The sequence below is a fragment of the Myxocyprinus asiaticus genome, chromosome 40, assembly GCF_019703515.2.
Source record: "Myxocyprinus asiaticus isolate MX2 ecotype Aquarium Trade chromosome 40, UBuf_Myxa_2, whole genome shotgun sequence".
NCBI classification, from domain to species: domain Eukaryota; kingdom Metazoa; phylum Chordata; class Actinopteri; order Cypriniformes; family Catostomidae; genus Myxocyprinus; species Myxocyprinus asiaticus.
This window is the reverse complement of record NC_059383.1, coordinates 5263801-5290836: the sequence shown is the minus strand read 5'-3', so window position 1 is coordinate 5290836 and position 27036 is coordinate 5263801. Positions and strand designations below refer to the sequence as shown.

The 27036-nt window shown below is 40.7% G+C and overlaps 1 protein-coding gene across 2 annotated transcripts in view; it reads right to left on the bottom strand.

Moving 5' to 3' along the window:
- Positions 1 to 27036, bottom strand: part of LOC127430664 (gamma-aminobutyric acid receptor subunit beta-2) — a 219099-nt gene that overhangs the window by 109641 nt on the left and 82422 nt on the right. For both annotated transcript variants that reach the window (XM_051680598.1, XM_051680599.1), the window contains exon 4: positions 13534 to 13754. In XM_051680598.1, the coding sequence (XP_051536558.1) occupies positions 13534 to 13754 (221 nt within the window). The remainder of the gene's footprint in view (positions 1 to 13533; positions 13755 to 27036) is intronic.

Sequence of the window (27036 nt, the reverse complement as noted above, 5' to 3'; positions counted from 1 at the left end):
TTAGCAAAATAGTCATGATACATTTGAACCTTTATTGTGCAGCCCTATCCTTAAGCTGTGCCCACTGCTCCCTACACACTGAGCAGGGAAATCTGTAGACGTTCACTTAACTTGACAAAATTTCTTCATGTGGAATGTCCTGCAACGTCATCAGACATACTCTGAATCCCTATATTATCCTGATAAATGACTTTTGTGATTTTGAATATGAATAAATGTAATATGGTTAATTTACAATATGTTACTTCTTACTGTAACTGAATGATGACTGTCAGTCCCAAACATTTCACCTTTTGTGTTCCACCGAAAAAAGAAAGTCATACGTGTTTGGTACAACATGATGGAGAGTAAATGATAACCGAATTTTCATTTTTGTGAAAAATAACACTTTAAAGAAATATTCTGCGTTCAATACAAGTTAAGCTCAGTCAACAGCATTAATGCCGTAATATTGATTAGAAACAAACAAACAAACAAAAATTCGACTTGTCCCTCTTTTCTTTTTTTTTCTTTCTTTTTTTTTTTTTTTTTTTTAAAGGCAAAAATCTGGGTTCCAGTGATTTACTTACAATTGCACTTACAATGGAAGTGAATGGGGGCCAATCGGTTAACTTTATAATGCTCACTGTTTCAAAAGTAGGGTACAACGGGGCTAAAGGCACCCCTTAAGGAAATTTTGCTTTTTTCTGGTCGCAACATGTATCAAGGTAAAAAAAAATAAAACAGATTTATATTTATTGAAATTTGATGAAGCAACGTAATTTCAGTGAAAAGAAATAAGATGGAAGGTTATTTCGATTAAAATTCAGTTAAAAAAAAAAAAAAAAAAAACAAAGTGGTGAGGGAGCCTTTTAAACAAAACTGAAAATGATAAATTAGAATTTTGTCTCAAAAGAAATGTGTTAATTTCAGGAATTTTCATTAGCTACATAAATTTGCAACCTTTTTTTTTTTTTAAAAAATATACAAATTAGATCAAAGTGCCTCAAAATCAACCTCTAGACATTACAATGATCTCATGGAAACAGAAAATGTTCCAGTGCATAGTGACAAACAGGTGTTTAGGAAAGTACTGTGGTAGTTTTTGTTGCTATTTAGAGTTTTGAAAGAAAAGAAAATCAATGGAAACTTTTACCCCGTGGAGCCTTTAGCCCAGTTGTACCCTATATTCACAAGACGTAAACATTATGCATGTTAACATGATAAAATTTGTGATAAAATCATTTACAAACCTTTTCTAAGTGAAGTTATATCCAATTTTACAACTTCGCTGCCATGACAACGTAATGCTATAAACCCTAAAACGACCATAAAACATTTTAAACAACTTTACAGCTCAAATCATACATGAGTTTTAACAGAAGAATTAATGTAAGTGCTTTTATAAATTGATAAGCTTCACATTTCTGCCTTTAAACCCTCCAAAAATTGGCCCCATTCACTTCCAATATAAGCACCTCACTGTAACCTTGATTTTTGCTTATTTTTTAAAGAAAATGATAAGTACATTTTTTTTTTTTTTTTTTTTTTGTGGTAATCAACATTATGCCATAAATGCTTTTGATTTAGCTTGAACCCAGAATATTAATTGAAGATGGTCACATAGCAGCACTATTAGTCATTTGCAATATAACCAGAAAAAGTGTAAAGGGTTTTAGAGTGAATGACAGTAAACGCAGTAGGGTAAAATAAAACCTGACAGGATATTTTTCAAAAATGAAAATTAGAGAACAACACAACAGCTTTGAGTGAATGACTTGGACTCATTTGATCGAACTACACAGTTCAATGACAGATGAGATTGCTTTGTACTCCAACACACTAATAACTGCCAAGCTAAACAGCCCCTGCAATAATGTGGCCGCACTGGCAGACCTTCTTAACCAATAAATCAAGCTCGGAAACAATCGGCTAATTGCTCTTTGCTCCAGAGAAACGAGATGAGCGCTTACATAATTCAGACTGCCAGCACACAGCCAACAAACCAAGTGCTAACAGATTGTGAAGTCCAACTGAAAGATGAGAGAGGGGCTATAAAATTATCCAGCTTCTTCGTTCCCCACGCAGCCCAGGGGTTTATATTAAGCTGGATCTTTACTGAAGTTGTAATTAGTTTGGAGGATGACATTACTTCAATAAATCCTTATTAGTTTCTCATTAACAGTCACATTTGCATGTCAAAGGTAAATCAGTGGGTCAGTTAGGGGGATTTGCTCGATATGTGCCTGAATTTACGGATGCGGGTGCACAGAGGAAAATGTTAATGCTCAGATGTTCCTCCTAAAACACTTTAAGGTAAATAAAAAAATATGTGAATGAGGCAATTGTTGACATATAGTAAAGTCTAATTTATACAATGAACAAACTAAAGCACTTTACCTTCACCCTTGTGTCACGTTTCGGTCATTTTTGACCGTTTTAAGAGTTAAAAACAGTGAAAAAATCATCTTAGGCTACATCTACATTAATCCAGATACACTTAAAAACAACGTTTTCCTTTTTTAAATGCTCTCCGTCCATGCTGCCATTTTCAAATGTTTTCCAAAAGTTGCTCGTCCACACTAAAACGTATGAAAAGTCACCTTACTGCACATGTGAAAAATCGCTGATGCATGCACGGTCTGAAATGCAATTGTTCTCATGTTCCGTCACCGGACACCAATTCTGAGTAAACTTTGTGTCGTCTTTGAAGGAATGCAATGTGAAGGTTGTACAAAGTGACATTTATCTTTACCAAAGCTATCAAAGTGAATATCAAACACAACAGCACCACTATAACACAGGCTGCCATCTTGATTGTTTTGGTTGAATGGATCACATGACTGTGTCACATGACAACATATGTCATCATTTTCAGATATCTCCATTTTCCCAATCCACACTACAACGCAAAGACGACATTTTCAAATTTATCCACTTGGAAAAGCGTTTTCAAAAAGCTCAGTTTTTACTGACAAAAACATCTCAGTGTGGACGGAAGGCCAAAACGTAGAGAAAAAGATGCGTTTTCCAACTAAAACGTATTAGTGTGGACGTGGCCTTAAACTTACATTTTGGTTAAAAAATAAATAAATAAATGGTAAACAAAGTATTTGGTGTCAAAAGAGACAAACAAGAAAAACAAGCCTAGCAATGTTCATGTTTACGATGAAAAGGGAGGTGTGCTATTCAGACAATTTAAAGGACTGTTTGTCTTTTTAAGGAAGTGACGTCTTTGTTCCTTGAACATTTCCTGCTGGTTGTCAAGCTCATTCAAAACTTCATTCATAGTGACTTTAACACGATTAATGTTACTGACTCTAACAGATTGTCATAAAATGTCAATATTAAAATTTGGACCATGTTTTTTGGTGGCTGGATGCTCTCTGGATGCCTGGAACTAACAGAAATTAAGTGTTTAGATCTACGAAAAGGTAGATCTCTAAAAGTGACTATAGATCACTAACATTACATGAATAAAGCTGTGCAAGTCGTATTTAGTTTGAAAGCTGATGCTTTTATCCAAAACGAATTACACATGAGGAACTTAAGCAATTTGCCACACAAAAGTCAACAAAATCTGCAGTATCGAACTGGGGTGCATTTCCCAAAAGCATCGCTAGTCAACTATGATCACAAGTTCCATCGTTACCAACATAGTTAAACGATTTGGTGTTTCCCAAAGCCAAAGTTCAAACGAACATTCGAAACAGGATCACATAGTTGTGTGGTTGGAAGTACATCTCTTTACCTGTGGTGAGAAGCATAGTTCCTTGTTAGTTTGCTGTGTGGACATCATTTGACTTCGCTGAGGCTTCTATATCTTTCGTAAATATTTTTCATTCTGTCAACACTTACCAACTACCATGTTTACGTGCATTTAATAAAACGACTTATTCCGGGGTTTTGCAGAAAGAGGCATTCTGAAACATCACGTAAACACGAATGCAGCCATTTAAGGGATTAAAGACTGTCAAGCGAAAGTGCTTTATCACACACGGTTTCTGTTGGAGAAACATGGTGTTTATGTTAAGTATAAGTGGCATTTCTATGTTTTTGAAGAGTGCACATGTGCACTCCAATAATTATGAGCATCTAAACTATGATACACTTTCATCCTCTCTCGTGTAGAAGCTCAGTATCAACAACACGTCTGGATACATCACTTCAGATAAACATTTCATGTTCTTTGAGAAAATATGTTAACTCAGAGCCTTATTTTAAGGATTCGGTAATGATACTAGAAATGCTTCAGGATCAGTAGCTTTCTAAATCCTTTGTCATTGTTAACATCCTTGAAATGGTCTATATCTAATGTGCTCTACTGGGTCTTTTTTGACCCAAACAGTTGATAATTTTCTCACAAAACAGAAAGGTTAAACAAAAGTCTCTGTTTTCTCTCCACTGAATCTCTTATAAGAAACAATAGAGATATTAAAGAGATCTCATCTGTAATTGGCAGTTACAATTGGCTGCTATATATTGCAGCGATTGCACATTTATAGCACATATCATTGTCTGCATGTACTGGATCAGGCTTTGATTTGGTAACGCTTTACAATAAGTTTCCATTCGTTAACATCAGTTAATGCATTAGGTATCATAAAGAATTAACAATATATATATGTAAAATATAGATATATTTTACAACATTTATTAATCTTTGTTAATATTAGTTAATAAAAAACATCTTGGTTACTGCTGTAACCTCCGTTCCCTGATGGAGGGAACGAGAAGTTTGGTCGATGTAGTGACACTTGGGGTCTCTCTTGGGAACTCCAAACACCTCTGATCTTTGACAAAAGGCCAATGGGAATTGGCGAGTGGAATTTGCATGCCACTCCCCCGGACATATGGGTATAAAAGGAGCTGGCTTGCAACCACTCATTCAGAATTTGCTCTGATGAGCTGAGACAGGGTCCCGGCCATTTCAGCTGGTAGCACAGCGTTGTGGCAAGAGGGACACAACATCTAGTTCCCTACATTATGGAACGTGAGGTTACAACAGTAACCAAGACGTTCCCTTTCTGTCACTCACTCGACGTTGTGTCGATGTAGTGACACTAGGGGTCCCTATATGAAACGCCACAAGCAGCTGAACTGTGTTACATGGACTGACGGTGCAGGTGCAGGCAAGCCGCTGCGTGCATAATAGCAGGAGCATCCAGTCTTTTTTTTCTCCCACAAAGTGAAAATTTTCAGCTGGGGCCATATATATTTGCGTCGGGGAAGGTGTTCTTTCCCCAAGAGGAAAAGACACTGTGGAGACCACATCCTTCCAGAAGCAGCAAATGGAAGAAGCCCTGTGGTAGGTCCTTCATGGAGGGGAGGAACTCTACAGCACGGCAACCGGAGGCAGTGGAGGACCCTGCTATAGGGAGACACGGATTTGCCCTCAGGGAAACTGTACCATGGAAAATACATCACAAGGGGTTACCACAGAGAACCAGCACATGTGGAGCACCTACCCCAGTACAGGGCACACTAGCACAAGTATTGGGCCCGGCTTCGAATTCCTCCACCGAATTTGCCAGCCGTAGGGCTAAGGAGGAAGAACATCCAGGGTTCACCATCTCGTGAACTTGCATGGGGGAAAAGCGCATGTCTTCCCCTCAGGGAGGGAAAAGGTGCTGTGTGCAAGCGGTACACCCGGCCAGCTACCCGCACACTTACCTGCTCATACCTGTCAACACACGGGATGAAACCGGCTCAACCTGGAGATTATAAAATCTCGCAAAGAGCTGCTCAGAGCATCTAAAGCTCTGCGTGTGGTCCAAGTAGATGCGCAAAGCATGCACCGGACACAACAACGATAAGGTTGCGTCTGCCTCCTCCCAGGGCAGCACATGCAGGCTCACCACCTGATCCCTAAAAGGGGTCATGGGAACCTTGTGCACATAGCCCGGTCAGGGTCTCAAGACCACGTGAGAGTATGCTGGACCGAACTTCAGGCAGGTGTCGCTGACAGAGAATGCCTGCAGGTCCCCAACCCTCTTGATGGACGTGAGCGCAGTCAGGAGAGCAGTCTTCAAGGACAGAGCCTTTAGCTCAGCTGACTCTAGGGGCTCAAACAGGGCCAACAAAAGCAGGTCCTCCCTCAGGGGAACTCACAGGGAGGGGCTGTTGCGAGGAGTGTGAGTTCCGAGAACCAAGTCTGGGTGGGCCAGTATGGTGCCACCAGGATGACCTGTTCCTCATCCTCCCTGACCTTGCACAAATCCCCTGGGGCCAGCTGTGTGCCTCCAGAGGAGGAGACAGAGGGCGAATTGCAACATGCAATGCGAGTGTAAAGTGCCCTGGCAGTTTATATACGCTACTGTCGCTATGTTGTCCATCCGGACCAACACATGCTTGCCCTGGATCTATGGCCGAAGCCTCCACAGGGCCAGAAATACCACCAGTAACTCAAGGCAGTTGATATGCCAATGCAGTCACGCCACGCCTGCATAGCAACATAGCAACGGTAACATATATAAACCGCCAAGGCGAGATTGGCATTTTGCCATGCTCATCTCGGGACTCGAGTTTGAAGCCAGTGCTGAAGCAGTCTCATATGCATCAACCTGAGCGGCGTGACAGCCGCCGAGGACGCCATATGCCCCAGAAGCCTCTGAAAATGTTTCAGTGGGACCGCTGTTCTCTGCCTGAACGACTTCAGGCAGTTCAGCACCAACTGCGCGTGCTCATCCGTGAGGCACGCTATCATAGTGACCGAGTCTAACTCCATCCCGAGAAAAGAGATGCTCTGAACCAGGGAGAGCTTGCTCTTTTCCCAGCTGACCCGAAGCCCCAACCGGCTGAGGTGCCTGAGCACCAGGTCCCTGTGTGCACACAACAGGTCCCATGAGTGAGCTAGAATCAGCCAGTCATTGAGATAATTGAGGATGCGAATGCCTACTTCCCTTAGCGGGGCAAGGGCTGCCTCTACGACTTTCATAAGACGCGAGGTGACAGGGACAGACCAAAGGGGAGGACCTTGTACTGATATGCCCGGCTCTCGAAAGTGAACTGTAGAAAGGGTCTGTGCCGAGGTAAAACCGAGACATGGAAGTAAGTGTCCTTCAGGTCTACCGCCATGAACCAATCTTGATGCCGGATGCATGACAGAATGCATTTCTGAGTCAGCATCTTGAACGGGAGTCTGTGCAGGGCCCGGTTAAGCACTCACAGGTCCAAGATTGGCCGCAACCCACCGCCTTTCTTTGGCACGATGAAGTAGGGGCTGTAGAACCCATTCTTCATCTCGGCTGGAGGGACAGGCTCTATTGAATCCTTCTGCAGAAGGATAGCAATTTCTGCATGCAGGGCAGCGGCATTCTCGCCCCCCTCACTGAGGTGAAACGGATGCCGCTGAACGCGGGTGGGTGCCGGGCGAACTGAATTGCATAGCCAAGTTGGATCATCCTGGCCAACCAGCGCGGCAGGTTGGAGAGCACTAGCCACACCTCCAAACTCCAAGCGAGGGGCACCAAGGGGATGATCGCTTTTGACGTACCTGCAGGTGGGGCCTCGTGGTGGGGAGGAGCAGGAACCGCCACGTCGAGGAGCCTCGCATCCTGAACTCGTGGCTGTGCTGAGGGAAACATCAAAGCACTTACCTGGCTCCGAATACCCACCATAGGACCGGTCAGTGACGGGGGAGGAGGCTGAGCGCCATTGCAGCTTGTCATAACCGCCTGGCCATGGGTGTGTGTGTGTGTACCGCGGCCGGGTGCGCGAAGTCGGGGAGCACACGTTTGTAGAGCCCTGGAGTGTTCGATGTATGGCGATCGTGACAACGACTGCTGTAAACACCGGGTGTATGACCCAGGGAGTGAGGAAACCGCTCTTTTTTTTTTAAATGTGGGTACCGCAGCCCCTTGGGCATGCAGCGAAATCAAAACAAAAGTATTCTCCTCCCAATCCTCCACCGGGGAATGGAGTGGTCTGTGCACCAGCTCCGAGGTTCCAGCGGGCCTCTTCCACCCTGGTTTGTCTGTCTCAGGGGCGCTTGGAGGCCTTCCTGGGGCTCTTAGCACCGGATCATGAGACGGGGGCCGTCAGCTTCCTGCGGGGGCTCTACGCCGGGGCTGCGGCGGAGCCGCCTGTGTTGCAGCCACAGGGGGACACCTTCAGCGGTGAGCAGATGGGGTGCGGGACCTTGAACCGTGCCAGGGCAGGATGTGTTGGATGGCCTCCATCTGCTTCTTCACAGCTGAGAACTGCTGGGCAAAGTCATCAACTGTGTCGTTGAATAGACCGATCTGGGAGATGGAAGCATCGTGAAAGTGAACCTTGTCGGCGTCCTTCATCTCAACCAGGTTAAGCCTTAGGTGGCGCTCCTGGACCACAAAGGTGGACATCACCTGCCCGAGAGCCCGCGCTGTGACCTTCATCGCCCGTAGGGCGAGGTCAGTCATCGAGCGCAGCTCCTGCATCACTCCCGGGTCAGGACTACCCACGTGCATCTCTTTCAATGCCTTAGCCTGGTGTACTTGCAGGAAGGCCATGGCATGCAGAGCGGAGGCGGCCTGTCCAGCGGCACTGTAAGCCTTGGCCGCCAGAGACGACGTAGATTTACAGGCCCTATCAGTGGCTCCTTTGAGAGTGATGTCTCTCAGCCTATTGCTTATGAGAGCTTTGACATCAATGATGTCAAATGCCACTGGCTCTATATATTTCTAAAAAGATATGCTCTGATTTTTTTCTTCTTCTAATAAACAAGTGGTTCTTAGAAATTAACAAATGTATGTGCCAGGGGAAAATACTACTAATATATACTATATATATATATATATATATATAGAGAGAGAGAGAGAGAGAGAGAGAGAGAGAGAGAGAGAGAGATAGTGGAACTTGTTTTTGTGTTACTTTTCCTTTCTTCTTTTCATTATGTTCATATTTTAATGTTTCATCCTTATTCAAGTTTATTTACCTTTTTATCTCTTTGTCTTATTTTTATATTGTCTGGGTTGTTCATAACATGCATTTTAAAACCAAAAAGAAAATATAGAAAAGGTAGAGAAATCAAGAGGATCTACTGTGTATTTCAAGCACACTAAGGCACCCAATGCATTGTCCAAAAAATAAAATAAATAAAAAACAAATTTGACCTTATTCACAGTAGCGCCATATTTGAATTTGGGCATGAAAATAAGGCTGAGGGAAAGACAGTATCTACAATGGCATGCACTGTATAAAGCTCCTAGATCACATCTAATTTTTCACAACTTAGAAGTTTTCTGAAATTTCTCTGAAAGATGCTTTTTCAATGTTTTGTCAGCATGAACAGTCTATCTATTTATACTAATAGATAGACAGAATATCATTTATTCTGGTGCGTGTTCATATACCTCCACAAGCGTGGGTAAGCGCAGCGCTGCAACAGCTGGCTGATCACATCACAGACACAGAGCAACAACACCCGGACTCACTTATTATTATTCTAAGGCGATTTTTAACAAAGCCAACCTCACCCATGAACTGCCAAAATACAGACAGCACATTACATGCCCCACCAGAGACAGAAATATACTGGATCACTGCTACACAATTTTAAAAGGATGCATATCACTCTGTCCCTAGAGCAGCTGTGGGACTCTCTGATCACTGTCTGGTTCATCTTCTTCCGACCTACAGGCAGAAACTAATATCAGGTAAACTTGTAGTAAAGACTGGAAAGAGATGGACCAGTGAAGCAGAGCTGGAACTACATGCCTACTTTTACTGCTCTGATTGGAGTGTTTTTGAAGCTGCAGACACAAATCTGGACGAGCTCACAGATACTGTGACATCATATATCAGTTTCTTTGAGGATATGTGCATTCCTACTAGGACTTATTTTACATTCAACAATGACAAACCATGGTTTACAGAAAAACTCAGGCAGCTTTGTCAGGCCAAAGAGGATTCTTACAGAAGTGGGGATACAATCTTGTACAATCAGGCCAGAAACACACTGACAAAAGAGATTAGAGTGGCTAAAATAAGATACTCTGAGAAGCTGAAAAACAAGTTTTCAGCTAACGACCCTGCATCAGTGTGGAGAGGCCTGAAAGGCTTTATTAACTGCAAGACACCACCCCTCAACACTGTAGGGAATCAACAACTGGCTGACGACCTGAATGTGTTTTACTGTTTTTGATTTGAAAAGCCCAGTCTCACACCACACACCAGCTCTGACCTTCACTTCACACAAACATCAACACATCCTGCAACCACCCTCCTCCCCCCTCCTGCTACTCAACCTGCACTTAAGATCTGTGAAAGATCGGGTCTTCCGGAAACAAAAGACAAAGAAAGCACAGGGCCCAGATGGTGTTTCACCCACTTGTCTAAAATCCTGTGCTGACCAGCTGGCCCCCATCGACATACAGATCTTCAACAGATCACTGGAGCAGTGTGAAGTTCCCTGCTACTTCAAATGCTCCACCATTATCCCTGTCCCAAAGTAACCCAAAATCACAGGACTTAATGACTGCAGACCCAACACTCTGATGTCTGTGGTCATGAAGTCATTTGAGAGACTTGTGTTGGCCCACCTGAAAGAAAACATCACTGGACCCTTTCTGGATCCCCTTCAATTTGCTTATCAAGCAAACAGGTCTGTGGATGATGCAGTCAACATAGGTTTGTATCATATCCTGCAACATCTGGACAGACCAGGGACATATGCAAGGATCCTTTTTGTGGAATTCAGTTTGGCTTTCAACACCATCATCTCAGCTATTCTCCGGACTAAATTAAACAAAATCTCTGTTCCCACATCTATTTGTCAGTGGATCACCAGCTTTCTGACAGATAAGCAGCAGTTAGTGAGACTGGGGAAATTCACTTCCAGCATCTGAACGATCAGCACTGGTGCCCCCTAGGGATGTGTGTTCTCCTCACTACTCTTCTCCCTGTACAAAATTGAATGCACCACCAAGGACCCCTCTGTTAATCTCCTGAAGTTTGCAGATGACACTACTGACATCGGCCTCATCCAGGATGACGATGAGTCTGCATACAGAAGCGAGGTTGAATGGCTGGCTCACTGGTGCAGTCAAAACAACCTGGAGCTGAACATGCTCAAAACAGTGGAGATGATAGTGGACGTTAGGATGAATACCCCAACATTGACCCCGCTTACCATTCTGAACAGCACTGTGACAGCAGTGGAGTCGTTCAGGTTCCTGGGCTCTACCATCTCACAGGACATGAAGTGGTAGACCCACATTGATTCCATTGTGAAAATGGCCCAGCAGAAGTTGTACTTCCTTTGCCAGTTGAAGAAGTTCAACCTGCCACAGGCGCTGCTGATACAGTTCTACTCAGCAGTCACAGAGTCTGTCCTCTGCACTTCAATAACTGTATGTTTGGTTCAGCTATGAAATCGGACATCAGAAGACTACAAAAGACAGTTCGGAATGCTGAGTGGATTATTGGTTACCCCCTGCCCTCCGTTCAAGAACTGTACACATCCAGAGTGAGGAAAATGGCTGGAAAAATTATTCTGGACCCCAATCACCCAGCCCACTAACTCTTTGAACTGTTGCCTTCTGGCCAGCGCTACAGAGCACTGAGCACCAGAACCGTCAGGCACAAGAAGTTAGTGTCCCTCAGGCTATCCATCTCATGAACAGTTAAAACTGCTCCATTGAGCAATAATTATGTGCAATACACTGCTTAGTCTGTTTATATTTATCCAACATATCCCACCTCTTCTGCCATTACATTCCCTTGCTATGTATATAACAGATATATATATATATATATATAAACTCAGCAAAAAAAGAAACATCCTCTCACTTTCAACTGCTTTTATTTTCAGCAAACTTAACTTGTGTAAATATTTGTAAGAACATAAAAAGTTTCAACAACTAAGACATAAACTGAACAAGTTTCACAGATATGTGACTAACAGAAATGGAATAATGTGTCCCTGAACGGGGGGGGTTGGGGGGTCAAAATCAAAAGTAACATTCAGTATCTGGTGTGGCCACCAGCTGCATTAAGTACTGCAGTGCATCTCCTCCTCATGGACTGCACCAAATTTGCCAGTTCTTGCTGTGAAATGTTACCCCACTCTTCCACCAAGGCACTTGCAAGTTCCCGGACATTTATGGGGGGAATGGCCCTAGCCCTCACCCTCCGATACAACAGGTCCCAGATGTTCTCAATGGGATTGAGATCCGGGCTCTTCATTGGCCATGGCAGAACACTGACATTCCTATCTTGCAGGAAATCATGCACAGAATGAGCAGTATGGCTGGTGGCATTGTCATACTGGAGGGTCATGTCAGGATGAGCCTGCAGGAAGGGTACCACATGAGGGAGGAGGATGTCTTCCCTGTAACGCACAGTGTTGAGATTGCCTGCAATGACAACAAGCTCAGTCCGATGATGCTGTGACACACTGCCCCAGACCATGACAGACCCTCCAACTCCAAATCGATCCCGCTCCAGAGGACAGGCCTCAGTGAAATGCTCATTCCTTCGACGATAAACGTGAGTGCGACCATCACCCCTGGTGAGACAAAACCGTGACTCGTCAGTGAAGAGCACTTTTTGCAAGTCCTGTCTGGTCCAACGAAGGTGGGTTTGTGCCCATAGGTGACGTTGTTGCCGGTGATGTCTGGTAAGGACCTGCCTTACAACAGGCCTACAAGCCCTCAGTCCAGCCTCTCTCAGCCTATTGTGGACAGTCTGAGCACTGATGGAGGGATTGTGCATTCCTGGTGTATCTCGGGCAGTTGTTGCCATCCTGTACCTGTCCCGCAGGTGTGATATTCGGATGTACCGATCCTGTGCAGGTGTTGTTGCATGTTGTCTGCCACTGCGAAGATGATCAGCTGTCCTTCCTGTCTGCCTGTAGCACTGTCTTAGGCGTCTCACAGTATGGACATTGCAATTTATTGCCCTGGCCACATCTACAGTCCTCATGCCTCATGTTCACGCAGATGAGCAGGGACCCTGGGCATCTTTCTTTTGGTGTTTTTCAGAGTCAGTAGAAAGGTCTCTTTAGTGTCCCAAGTTTTTATAATTGTGACCTTAATTGCCTACCGTCTGTAAGCTGTTAGTGTCTTAATGACCGTTCCACATGTTCATTAATTGTTTATGGTTAATTAAAGCATGGAGAACATTGTTTAAACTCTTTACAATAAAGATCTGTAAAGTTATTTGGATTTTTACAAAATTATCTTTAAAATACAGTGTCCTGAAAAAGGGACGTTTCTTTTTTTGCTGAGTTATATATAGTGATATATATATATATATGATATATATATAGTCTTATTGTGTATTTCTATATATATTTATATATTCTATTCGCTTTTTATTTTATTTTATTTTATTCTCTTTTTTTTTTTTTTTGTTGTTGTTGTTGTATTGTTTGTGCACTGGAAGCTTCTGTCACCAAGACAAATTCCTTGTATGTGTAAGCATACTTGGCAATAAAGCTCATTCTGATTCTGATCTCTCACAACCTCATTTTCATTCCCATCAAAAATAAAAGATGAAGGAACTGTGAATAAGGTCCTTAATAATAACAAATAGAATTGTGAACTGAATTGTCAAAATATGCTTGTGAAGTACCTGAGGCTATAAAGCACAGTGCCGTCTGGATGGAGCCGGATCATTCTGTTCTTCACCGTCACACCGTGAACAAAAGATTTCTTGTCATTCAGGAAGTACGTGTCCGGCACCCACAGCTGATCGGCCACTCTGTTATCCAGCGTCAGGTTAAGAGGAATCTCGGAATAAGACAGACGCTTGTCTCGCCACGCTTGCTGGAAATACATAGTCAATGTGTAGTCCTGAAAAGCAAACAGCAAACAGAAGACATGTGGGTTACCAAGTCTGAGGACAAGATTAGATGGCTAAAGCAAGAGTAATTTGAGAAAGATGGGGATATTTTAGGGTTTATTTTACAAATAAACACAGAATAAAATATTTTGGGGTTAAACACAGAGTCAAGTAAAGTGTTACACCTGCGGCGGCGGCTACCTCTCCTGTACGCCACCAGAGGTCGCCATTCCCTGAGTATTAACATCTCATGAACTACATTTCCCATAATCCTGTGCTCAGACTGATTACACACTTGTTTCACATTAACTCTGGTTATTTAAATTCCCTGTTTTCTCCCATTCAGTGCGAAGTCTTGTTTGCCTAGTCAGCATTTCTGAGCGTTATTTACCTGTCTTATTTCTCCCTGTGTTTTGACTCCTGCCTGCTTCTCGTATTTCCCAGCCTGCTTGTGAGTTTTGTGGATTTATTGCCTGTTTGCTGGATAACCCTTCTGCCTATCGGATTTACTTGGTTAGCCTTCCTGGACTGTCTACCTGTGTACCGAGCCACTGCCTGCCTTTTGTTTTCTCTGTTGTTTTGTTACTTTGTTTTACTATTTATACTGTTATTAAAACTGCATATGGATCTTAACACTCCTGCCTCGGCGTTCTCGCTACATAAAGAATGAGTATTTAGGAGCTTGAGATCAGAGGAAAACCTTACAAAGAATTTCACACTGGGTCACAGTAGAACAAAACAGCATTTACATTATTTCAGCCACTCTATAAATTAATAATAATATAAAAGTCATTATTTACTCACTCTCATATTGTTTCAAACCGTATGCTGTTTTTTTGTTTTTATTTATTTTATTTATTTATTTATTTATTTATTTATTTATTTTTTTGCTAACCCAAAATGAGAATTCTTAAAGAATCTATATGCAGCTCTTTTCCATACAATGACAGTTCACAGTGACTGTCAAACTCCATAATTAAATAAATAGACAAATAATTAAATGCATACATTTATATAATAAATATTACTATTAAATATATATTTAATATGAAAGGAATCTGGGTTCAATACAAGTTAAGCTCAGTCAACAGCATTTGTGGCATAATGTTGATTACCACTTTTTTTTTTTTTTTTTTTTTACTCGTCCCTCGTTTTCTTTTTAAAAATGCAAAAATCAAAGTTACAGTGAGAACTTACAATGGAAGTGAATGGGGCCAATTTTTGGATGATTTAAAGGCAGAAATGTGAAGCTTATAATTTTATAAAAGCACACATTAATTCTACTGTTAAAACTCTTGCATTTTTGTAGCTAAATTGTTCAAATTGTAATTTTTACAGTCATTTTAGGGATTATAGAGTTACGTCGTCATGGCAACGAAGCTGTAAATTTGGCTGTTACTTTACACAGAAAAGGTTAGTAAGCGATTTTATCACACTAAAATCATGTTAACGGGTATTTTGTTTACGTCTTGCGAATATTCTTTTGAAACAGTGAATATTTGAACGTTTACAGATTAGCCCCCATCACTGTATACCAGATTAGAGTGATGAACAGACTGAAACTCAATTCAAAGATATTTCAAGTTTCAGTCTGTTTTTCACACAAAACGACTGAATGGTTTCAAGAGTTGGAATACATTGCACAAGTCTTATGGACTACTTTTATTTGACTTTTAATGGTGTGTTTTTGTCCTATTTGGAGCTTGATAGACGTGGTCACATTGAACTATAATTGCACGAATTAAAGCTGTGTACAGACACTATAATTTCTCTAACAATTTTTTTTTTTTAATTTGTTTTAAATTTGTTTTTGTTTTTTTACTGGGAGAAAAAAAAATGAAAGTCTTTAACTGAATATGAGTTATACGAGTAAATAAAAGAATACGAGTGTCAACGGACTCTTTCAGCTGATTGTGCAATTTAATTTAAAACATATTCACAAGAGGAACAGAACACCCTGCCCTATCAGCATGTGCTCATGTGTCTCTGCAAAAGCATCCCTGTTGATCATTATGTAATTGTCTGCGCTGCTGCGCTCCATTTCGCATGCTTCACACACGTGTCGAGCTTCCAGTTTTGTGTGAGCGAGTCTTCCCAATCTGTGCCTCATCAGTTTCCAGTGCTGAATCCAGACAGACCTCACAGTTTCATGGGAATATGAGGCTGGGAGTGATATCTTCAGCACTAACCAGGGTGTTCAAACTTGTCTTTGATGAGGAACAGAAAGAGAATATTTACTAAGGGACAGAATGCAAGTCTACGTGTATTAGTTTCAGGGCAAACATTGGCAAAAGGCACCCTTAAATGTCCCTTTCTACCATGTGTGAAAAATGGTGTGAACTTCGATTAAATTTTGAGCTGAACATGCAACCCAAAGCAATCACTTTTTTGCATGCTTATCATAGTAAGGTATAATGGTAAAATTGCATTTAAAGGAATATTCCGGGTTCATTATAAATTGAGCTCAATCGACATCATTTGTGGCATAATGTTGATTACCACAAAAATTGATTTTGACTCGTCCCTACTTTTCTTTAAAAAAGTTAGAATCTGGTTTACAGTGAGGCACTTACAATGGAAGTGAATGGAGACCAATCCGTAAATGGTAAACTAGCCACTGTTTCAAAAGTATAGCCACAAGACGTAATCAATATGTGTGTAAACATGTTTTTAGTGTGATAAAATCACTCACTAACCTTTTCTGTGTAAAGTTATATCCAATTTTACAACTTTGTCGCCATGACGATGTTACGCTATAAACCCTAAAATGTCTGTAAAAATGATGATTTAAACAACTTTAAATTCTAACTGATATATTATTAGTAGTAGTAGTAGTATTACAGTGAATATTACAAAAATTTACAGTTGTGATATATTTGTCATAACTTTTTTCCTATAAATGTAGCTTTTATTTTGACTGAGCTTTTATTTTGAAGTGTTTCTGTGTTGTTTTGTCCAAGAAGCTCTGGCATTATGATGTCAGTTTCCCACTTTGGAAAATCTGGCTGCTACGTGACTCAAAGTGATTATTAAACCGGTTTTACGAGTACAAGTACATGAGCGCGGTATCGGATGTTGACTTGAATATTCAAGAAGTAATTAGGAAAGACCTGTGGAGTCCTGGAAGAAGGTTTTATAGGCATATGACACTAAACTGAAAATGAGTTTTAGACCCATGGGTCAGCAGTACATCTGGAGTAAGTTGACAAGGTGATGACAAGAACGACACCATCCACACAGTCAAGCATGGAGGTGGGTCAGTCCTGTTATGGGGGTGTTTTGCGGCTGCAGGAAATGGCTATCCTGACTATGTGACTGACACCATGGATTCTTTCAGGTATCAGGCCATTTTGGCATGCAAAATGTGATGCCTTCAGTGTGTAAATTGAAGCTCGGTGATCACTGGACTTTCCAGCAAGACAATAACACCAAGGATACATCCAAGTTGTCCAAAATCTGGTTCAGGGATAGGTCGTGGAAAGTCCTTAAATGGCCCTTTCAGTCATCATTAAAATCCCACTGCAAACCTTTGTTGGGATTTCAAGGAAGCAGTGGCAGCACAGAAACCAAAGAATGTCAATGAGCTGGAAGCTTTTGCTCATGAGAAATGTGTAAAAATTCTAATAGAGAGGTGTCCGAAGCCTGAGAACATTAACCTGAAACATTTATTTGCTGTTATTAAGAATAAAGGGTGCTCCACAAATGATTGACTTTGGGGGTTGAATATTTTTGACATGACATTTATGGAAAGAATTAGTTATTTTTTATTTTAAAATTTGGGTAAACTGAACTCTTTGTTCTCAAAATCACTCAAATGTGTATTAAAAGCTTACTTTGACTGTTTACTGAGGTTTTAGTTGATGTGTTTTAATTCACATCACCAGAATGTATTGCTGGTCAGGGGGGTTGAATAATTTTGATTGCAACTGTAAGCATACTTTATTCTTGGGTGCTTCAGTATACTAAAGTGTATTGCTGGCAGACTATAAATTGGTATACTTGAAGTCTGCTAAATTGGAACAGCTAATTTTGTACTTAATACACTTTAGTTTGCCAAAAGCATTACTGTGGTGCAACTAAAGATGTGTTAACTTGGTTGAGCTAAAATTGAACTATTTCAAGTACACTTTAAATATCTATCCTTGTATTTAATTTTCTGAAATGCACAGAATTGACTCAATGTGAACTTCTTATGTATTTTTGGTGATATTACAATTGCAACTCCATTCTGCTGTAAGAGTGCTGGAGATACATTAATGTTATACTGATAATATATTGCTGCCCCACACCACAACTGAAATTCAGCTGGCATTAATATATGTACTTCTGGCACTTGCATTAAAAGTATTATAGCATGGGTATTACTGGGAAGAAACTTGGGGGACCAATCATAGTGAGCCTTAAACCACTGTTAAATAACAATGAAAACACTGAATAATTGCACTGTTGGGTGTGAAACAGATCACTTTCACATTCTTCTTCTTGTGTTTTTGGTGATTCACTTTCTGCATGCATATCCCCCCCTACTGGGAAGAGAGAAGAATTTCAAGCCAAAAATGACTTAAATATTGATCCGTTTCTCACCCACACCTATCATATAACTTCTGAAAATATGGATTAAAACACTGGAGTCTTATGGATTACTTTTATGCTGCCTTTATGTGCTTTTTGGAGCATCAAAATTTTGGCACCCATTCACTTGCATTGTATGGACCTACAGAGCTGAAATTGTTTTCTAAAAATCTTAATTTGTGTTCTGCTGAAGAAAGTCATACACATCTGGGATGGCATGAGGGTGAGTAAATGATGAGAGAATTTTCGTTTTTGGGTGAACTATCTCTTTAATGTATACTTCCTCTAATTGCATTTGTAAAAGCTATACTACTTTACCACTTAATTTGTAGTGATCAAAGTTTCTTTGTGTGCATTTGAAAAAAGCATAAAATAAGTGCAATTCTATAGTACTTTTAATTAGTACATAGATATGTTAATGCATTTGTAGTGTACTTATCATGAAATAAATGTACTTTAAATATAATTTGGTATATTACTTTTTCACTAGGGATCACTCTTATTTATGAGCTTTTTTGGACTTAAGTTGAGAACTTAAAAAAAACTCACCTTCTTCTCAACTCCTAATTTTTTACAGTGTAGGAATTTTAGTTTGATGAATAGAATCCACAATATAAGGAGATTTGGAACTGGTGTTGGAAACCAACATGCAAAACCACTGCTATATAAAACATAAATTTTTGTAATTGGACTTTTGTCTCAAAACTTCAGAGTAACTGAGATATAGCCCCTGTGACAACTAGCCCCGCTCTCCTCGACTCATCCCTCACACCATCAGAAATGCTAGAATGAGACAGCAAACAACATAAAAATAGCCATTGTCATTGCTGTTTGGCATCTTCTCAGTGGAGGTGGCTGTCAAACGCTTGGAGTTAATGAGCATCATGGTGTACAGTATGCTAGCGTGGGAGAGGAGGATCCATGTTTCAGTTGAGTTTTTCTGGAGAGAGATGCCAGCACGAACACATATGTGGAAGTGAATGCCAAGTTCTACCTTTCTATTTACTCTGTCAATATGAAATCAAAATTTAACCTTAATATACATTCCTGATTTTATTGTGCACGGTTCATAAGTGTAAGTTATCTTAAGGAAAAAATAAAATATCTGTAATATTTCATTAAAAAACTTGCTCCACCTCTGAAACAATATTCTTTATTTGCTGACGTCACCAAACCCTATTATTTTTCAACCCCTTCCTTGCAATCACCTGGCTCCTTTCTTGTACATAACGCACACTTTTAAAGATCAAATTCATCATTCCTGAAAATATAATTAAGTCCTGTCTCATTTATTTTATTTTATTTTAGTTTTTGTTTTATTAAATATCCTGAGGTATATCACTACAGAAATAAAATGGTAAAAAGTGAATTTTTCTTTCCTGTTTTCAGCGGAACACATAAGGGCTTGTCCTATTTTTTTATTATTATTATTTGTTATTATTTTTTATTTTTTTAGCCAATAGCCTTTAGTTTATGTCACAGTCATGAACCATAACTTGCGATTTGCTGTTTCTAGTTAGAGGCAAGTGGTAATGGGAGTTATGAACATTTAGATTTCAAGGACTCTTTAACTTGTCAGGCAGAATTTTTGTTTTTGGGTGAACTGTTCCTTTAAGCATCAGCTAATTTGACGACATCAGTTATGGCATCCTCTTCAGAGTTCACCTGTTGCACCATTATAGGTGACCAGAGGTAATCACATGGAGAGGGACACTAGATTTGAGTGCCATAATGATCAGACACAATTAGAGCTTGTTGAAGCACAGACTCATTAAGTTGTTGAGTTCAAATTCATGAGATGATGAAGAGAAAACATTTCCTGTACAAGGGCAATTTTTCAATAAAATATGATAGTATAAAACCTACCCGAACCTATGTCCTTATTCTATCTGTCTGTCTGTCTGTCTATCAATCCATTTATGTATCTGTCTTTCTGTCTCTCTGTCTCTCTATCTATCTATCTATACATCTATCTATCTATCTATCTAAAAAAAAAAACCCCATCTAAGATGGCACAGTGGATGGCTGCCTCGGTATGGAGCTCTCCAGTTCTTTTGCTGTTTTTGTTTGTTTGTCCTGTGTTTAGTAACTTATTTCCGATCAGTTTTACCAGAGACGAGCTGCTGAATATTCAGCAGCACACGGCAGGCAATCTTTTACCGGTTTTTGATTATTCGGAGGTTCTGTTGGACATTTTAGTCAGAGGAGCTGCAGTGCTGTACAAGCATGTTAAAAGACACAAACGTGGGAAGCGAGCCGGCACGCTGGTCAAGCTCCGACATTGTGGCTTTCGAACCGCACTGCCAAGCATCCATCTAGCAAATCTCCACTCTCTTCCTAACAAAACGGACGAGCTACTTCTCCTCACCTGCAAAAATAAGGACTTTGCAAATGATGCTGCCTTGTGCTTCACGGAAACCTCGTGTATTCTTGTGAGTGTTTATATTTCTCCACAGGCATGCGTGAACGCAGCATTGCAACAGCTGGCTGATTACATCACAGACACGGAGCAACAACACCCGGACTCACTTATTATTATTTTTGGAGATTTTGTTGATGATGCAGTCAATATGGGACTGCATTAAATACTTCAACATCTAGACAGACCAGTGACTTATGCAAGGATACTATTTGTTGACTTCAGTTCGGCTTTTAACACAATCAATCCTGCTCTCCTATGGACTAAATTCACCCAGCTCTCTGTTGCCAGCTCTATCTGTCAGTGGATCACCAGCTTTCTGACAGACAAGGCAGCAGCTAGTGAGAATGGAGAAATTCACCTCCAGCATATGTACAATCAGCACTGGTGCCCCCCAGGGATGTGTGCTCTCCCCTGTACTCTTCTTCCTCTACACAAATGACTGCACTGCCAAGGACCCCCCTGTTAAGCTCCTGAAGTTCGCAGGTGACACTACTGTCAAATCTGGCCATCTGGTGCAGTCAAAACAACCTGGAGCTGAACACACTCAAAACGGTGGAGAAGATTGTGGACTTTAGGAGAAACACCCCAACACTGACCCCCATCACCATTCTAAACAGCACTGTAGCAGCAGTGGAGTCATTCAGGTTCCTGGGCACTACCATCTCACAGGACATGAAGTGGAAATCATACATTGACTCCATTTTGAAAAAGGCCCAGCAGAGGTTGTACTTCCCTCGCCAGTTGAGGAAGTTCAACCTGCCACAGGTGCTGCTGATACAGTTCTACTCAGCAGTCTTTGAGTCTGTCCTGTGCACTTCTGTAACTTTCTGGTTTGGTTCAGCTACCAAGTCAGACATCAGAAGACTTCAAAGGATAGTTCGGAATGCTGAGAGGATTATTGGCGCTTCCCTACCCACCATGCTAGAACTGTACATCCAGAGTGATGAAAAGTGCTGGTAAAATCATTCTTGATCCCATTCACCCAGCACACTTCCCCTTCGAACTGTTGTCCTCTGGCCGGCGCTACAGAGCATTGAGCAACAGCCAGGCACAGGACATTTTTTTCCCCCTCATGCCATTCACCTCATGAACAGTTAAAACTACCCCAAATACTTTCCTTTGGTCAATACCACCATATTGAATATTCAGTCCATACATTCTACTTATATCCATATTTAATTTATATTCTTTAACATATCCTACCTCTTCAATACATTACATCACCTGCACATATATATATATATATATATATATATATATATATATATATATATATATATATATATATATTCTAGCAACATTATTGCGCTATTGTATATTTATCTTTTTTATGTTTTTTCATATTTTTGTTATTCTTTTTTATGTCACTATATGTATATATGTTTAAATGTATATGTTTGTATGTATGTATATACAGTGCATTCTCTTGAACTGGAAGCTTCTGTCACCATGACAAATTCCTTGTGTGTGTAAGCATACTTGGCAATAAAGCTCATTCTGATTCTGATTCTGATCTATCTATCTGTCTATCCATCTATCCATCTATCTATCTATCTATCTATCTGTCTGTCTGTCTGTCTTTCCATCCATCAAAACATTTATCTATCTATCTTTCTGTATCTCTGTCTTACCATCCAACCATCCATCCATCCATCCAACTCTCTGTCTGTCTGTCCATCCATCCATCACTCCATCCATCTACCTATCCCCCAAAAATACATCAATTATCCATCTGTCCACTACCACCCCTGGAGTCGTGAGTTCGAATCCAGGGCGTGCTGAGTGACTCCAGCCAGGTCTCCTAAGCAACCAAAATTGGCCCAGTTGCTAGGGAGGGTAGAGTCACATTGGGTTAACCTCCTCGTGGACGCTATAATGTGGTTCACTCTCGGTGGGGCGCGTGGTGAGATGTGCGTGGATGCCGCGGAGTATAGCGTGAAGCCTCCTCATGCGCTATGTCTCCGCGGTAACACGCTCATCAAGCCACGTGATAAGATGCGCAGATTGACGGTCTCAGATGCGGAGGCAACTGAGATTCATCCTCCACCACCCGGATTTAGGTGAGTCACTACACCACCACAAGGACTTAGAGCACATAGAGAATTGGGCATTCCAAATTGGGAAGAAAAAGAAAAAAAAAAAAAACAATTATCCATCCATCCGTCTGTTTTTTTTCTATCCCATCCATCCATCTGTCCGTCCATCTGTCTGTCTATCTTTTTTAATAAGTATATGCAAATATTACAATGACATTTGTACTGTTGGTTACACTTTGAATGCTAGTCAATGGGAGATTTTCAAATATCTGAAATATCTGAAATGTATATTTTAATGTAAAAATTATAATAAAATGATAGATAGATAGAACACCAAGGGCCAGATTCACTGAATTGCAGCTGGTAAAAGCACTGATTTTTTACACAAATTCTCTGTGCTGGTTTGGTGTCCGATTCAATAAAGAAATTATGCAGATCAGGCTACGGTGCAAACACACCCACAAAATCGCTGCCAAGCGCAATTTGCATGCGCAATTCTGATCTTGCGGTCTGATTCTGTGCGCTTTATAGTGCAGGGTGCTACAGACCACCATATTTGACACACCCTGCCTAGACTGAACAGCATCACTTTGATCCAGATAACTGGATCATCTCTAACATGCAGAACGTGCACTTGATGACACCGAGTGTCTGGATATATGCCAGGTTATAACACTCTTCTCCATCATTTGATTAATTACAGATATGATCTGTTGAAAATGTTCAAAAACATCTCTTTTAAATTAAATTAATTTTACCACCAACATTTATTTGCCGATAATAGCGCAATCTAAATTGCATCAGGCAATTTTCGTGAATGAAGCGCAATCTGCAATGAGCCTAAGTTACATAGAAAGGAGGCGTGCTTGCACGGAAAAGAATGACAACTACTTATTTCAAATACTCAAGACACAGCACAGTTTCAGTGCTGATTGCACCTGCTAAAATAGACTGCAGTTGATTAGTGAAAAAGACGCAGATTTTGCACTAAAACACCACGCACAGTGGTGCAACTGTTTAGTGAATCTGCCCCTAAAGGTTTAATACTTAGTGGTTTAAAACAAACCCTAACCAGAAAGTTTGAGGAATATCAATATAATGCTGTTTTTCAAGCTCTATAAAGATCATATTTTTCTTTTGTTTTTAGTCTGGAACAGTTTTGCAGTCTGATGTAATTGTTAGTGGGCACTGATCCATTCTAACGCATTATTAGCTGAAGGACGCTAGCCCAAGGGCAGAGGTGTACGGGACACCGTGGCAGCCCATTTTAAATCTAGCTGGTGATAGCTCTGTAACCTTTCAACTGGGATTATAAGTATATTAGAGCACTGGTTCCACTCTTTCTCTTTCCAAGGACAACTTGCCTCTGTTGACTTCTTCCTAGCATGTGGGGGCGTTAAGCAGACATTTTTTAACCTTGATCAAAACTGTGCAGACTGAAGTCTGCAGGAAAAGTGAGGGAAAGAGAACATATTGATGACGCTTCTTTAAAATTGTTGCGTGTCAAGCTACAAGCTACTAATTACAAAGTAGTTCAACTACAGAAGGTACAACAGGAATAATTTGGTAGCTACACTACAAGACACTAACAAAAATCAATATATATATATACACACACACACACACACACACACTGGCGGCCAAAAGTTTGGAATAATGTACAGATTTTGTTCTTATGGAAAGAAAATTGGTACTTTTATTCACCAAAGTGGCATTCAACTGATCACAATGTATAGTCAGGACATTAATAACGTGAAAAAGTACAATTATAATTTAATAATAGTTAAACTACTTCACTACTTCAACGAGTTCTCATCAAAATATCCTCCACGTGCAGCAATGACAGCTTTGCAGATCTTTGTCATTCTAGCTGTCAGTTTGTCCAGATACTCAGGTGACATTTCACACCACACTTCTTGTAGCACTTGCCATAGATGTGGCTGTCTTGTCGGGCACTTCTTATGCACCTTACAGTCTAGCTGATCCCACAAAAGCTTAGTGGGGTTAAGATCCATAACACTCGTTTCCAATTATCTGTTGTCCAATGTCTTTGTTTCTTTGCCCACTCTAACCTTTTCTTTTTGTTTTTCTGTTTCAAAAGTGGCTTTTTCTTTTCAATTCTTCCCATAAGGCCTGCACCCCTGAGTCTTCTCTTTACTGTTGTACATGAAACTGGTGTTGAGCGGGTAGAATTCAATGAAGCTGTCAGCTGAGGACATGTGAGGTGTCTATTTCTCAAACTAGAGACTCTGATGTACTTATCCTCTTGTTTAGTTGTACATCTGGCCTTCCACATCTCTTTCTGTCCTTGTTAGAGCCAGTTGTCCTTTGTCTTTGAAGACTGTGGTGTACACCTTTGTATGAAATCTTCAGTTTTTTGGAAATTTCATTTTCATTCCTCAAAACAATGATTGACTGATGAGTTTTTAGAGAAAGATGTTTATTTTTTGCCATTTGTGACCTAATACTGACCTTAAGACACGGCAGTCTATTGCATACTGTGGCAACTCAAAAACAAACACAAAGACAATGTTAAGCTTCATTTAACAAACCAAATAGCTTTCAGCAGTGTTTGATATAATGGCAAGTGATTTTCTAGTACCAAATTAGCAATTTAGCTTGATTACTCAAGGATAAGTTGTTGGAGTGATGGCTGCTGGAAATGGGGCCTGTCTAGAAAAAATGGCTTTTTTCAAATAGTGATGGTGCTGTTTTTTACATCAGTAATTAAAGTAATTTTTAAGGGTCGGATCAATTAAATTTACATTTATGCATTTGGCAGATGCTTTTATCCAAAGCGACTTACAGTGCACTTATTATAGGGACAATCCCCCTGGAGCAACCTGGAGTTAAGTGCCTTGCTCAAGGACACAATGGTGGTGGCTGTGGGGATATCAGTTATGTGCTTTAGCCCACTACGCCACCACCACTCCGTTTAGTACATATAGATCCTTACAATACTGTACCAATTGCAGATTTTTTTAGAAGGATATAGCTTCAGGCATTGCTCCATTAAAGATATAGGGAGCCCCTTACCTAACCTTTCCTTAACTTTAACCGTGAGTGGAAGTAACGCCCCCTTTTGGAGTTGGCACAACCCCCTTTTGGAGTAACCACACCCCTTCTGAAGAAACCCCGCACTCTTTTGGAGATTCTGCCCCAATTTGAAGGTCTCCGGCCTACAACTATGCATACTTGGATTCTTTGCAGTATTTCTCACACAAAACATTAAACAGCATTAACAGCATTTGAACAGATTAATTTACACTAAATACTACCAATAAAACTAGAACCGTATTCAAAATATCGATACGATGATATTTACCTTGCCGATACAAGCATCGATGCAGCTGCATCCTTATCAATATTATGCAGCACTCTGAAAGTTTGAGTATAGCCAATCACATGACACAAGTTGGCTGTTCCAATCACCGGAGCAGTAGCTAGAAGACCACCACTAGCCAAATTGGACGAGACTATTGCTGCGGATGGCAAAATCTAAAAAATATGTGCATTTTGGCTTAAACCTGGCAGTTGGGGTAAGACATGACTTGATATCCAAATACTGCCAAACTAAAGTACTGCCATCTAACAGTACACATGCTAAGATAAAGCTGGCAATATGTGCTTCTTTTACTCTCAACCAGGGTATAAAATGAAACAAAAGGCGGGTAGTTTTTGAACAGTGGCAGGCAATTCAGCTCATCTTCCTGCCAACCTATACATTTCGGACCCTGTTCGCACCTGTATTTTGTGCAGTCCTCTTGTAAATGGATCTCCCGAGACAGATGTTAATACCAGGTCTGAACAGAGCAAGACAAGAGATTTCATTGCTTAGACACAAAGACCTGCGCTTGAAGGAACACATTTGATTATATTTTGAAGAACATACCACAGAAAAGCAGCCGGTGCAAGTGTCTGATGTCGCTCACGACCACGAGGGAAGAGTTTTCTTTCTTCTCTATGTCAGTGGCCTGTAAATAGTTTGTTCAATATGTGAGTGCTGCAAATTATCTCAGGCCATCTCAGAAGGTGCTCTTGAGTTTAAATCACTTTAAGTACATGAATACTATATACATATAAAATATACTGTATATTGTGGCTGGTAAAATTGGGTCAAAAAAGTTAGTTTCGTACCTTCTCTCAACTGAGGTGCGAAAAACAACATGATCACAAGGGAAGTTGGTATATTGTTTCCGATACTTCTGGTACCATAGGATTGGCCACATTATGTCGACTCACTGAGAAGCAGGGTTAGGTGTG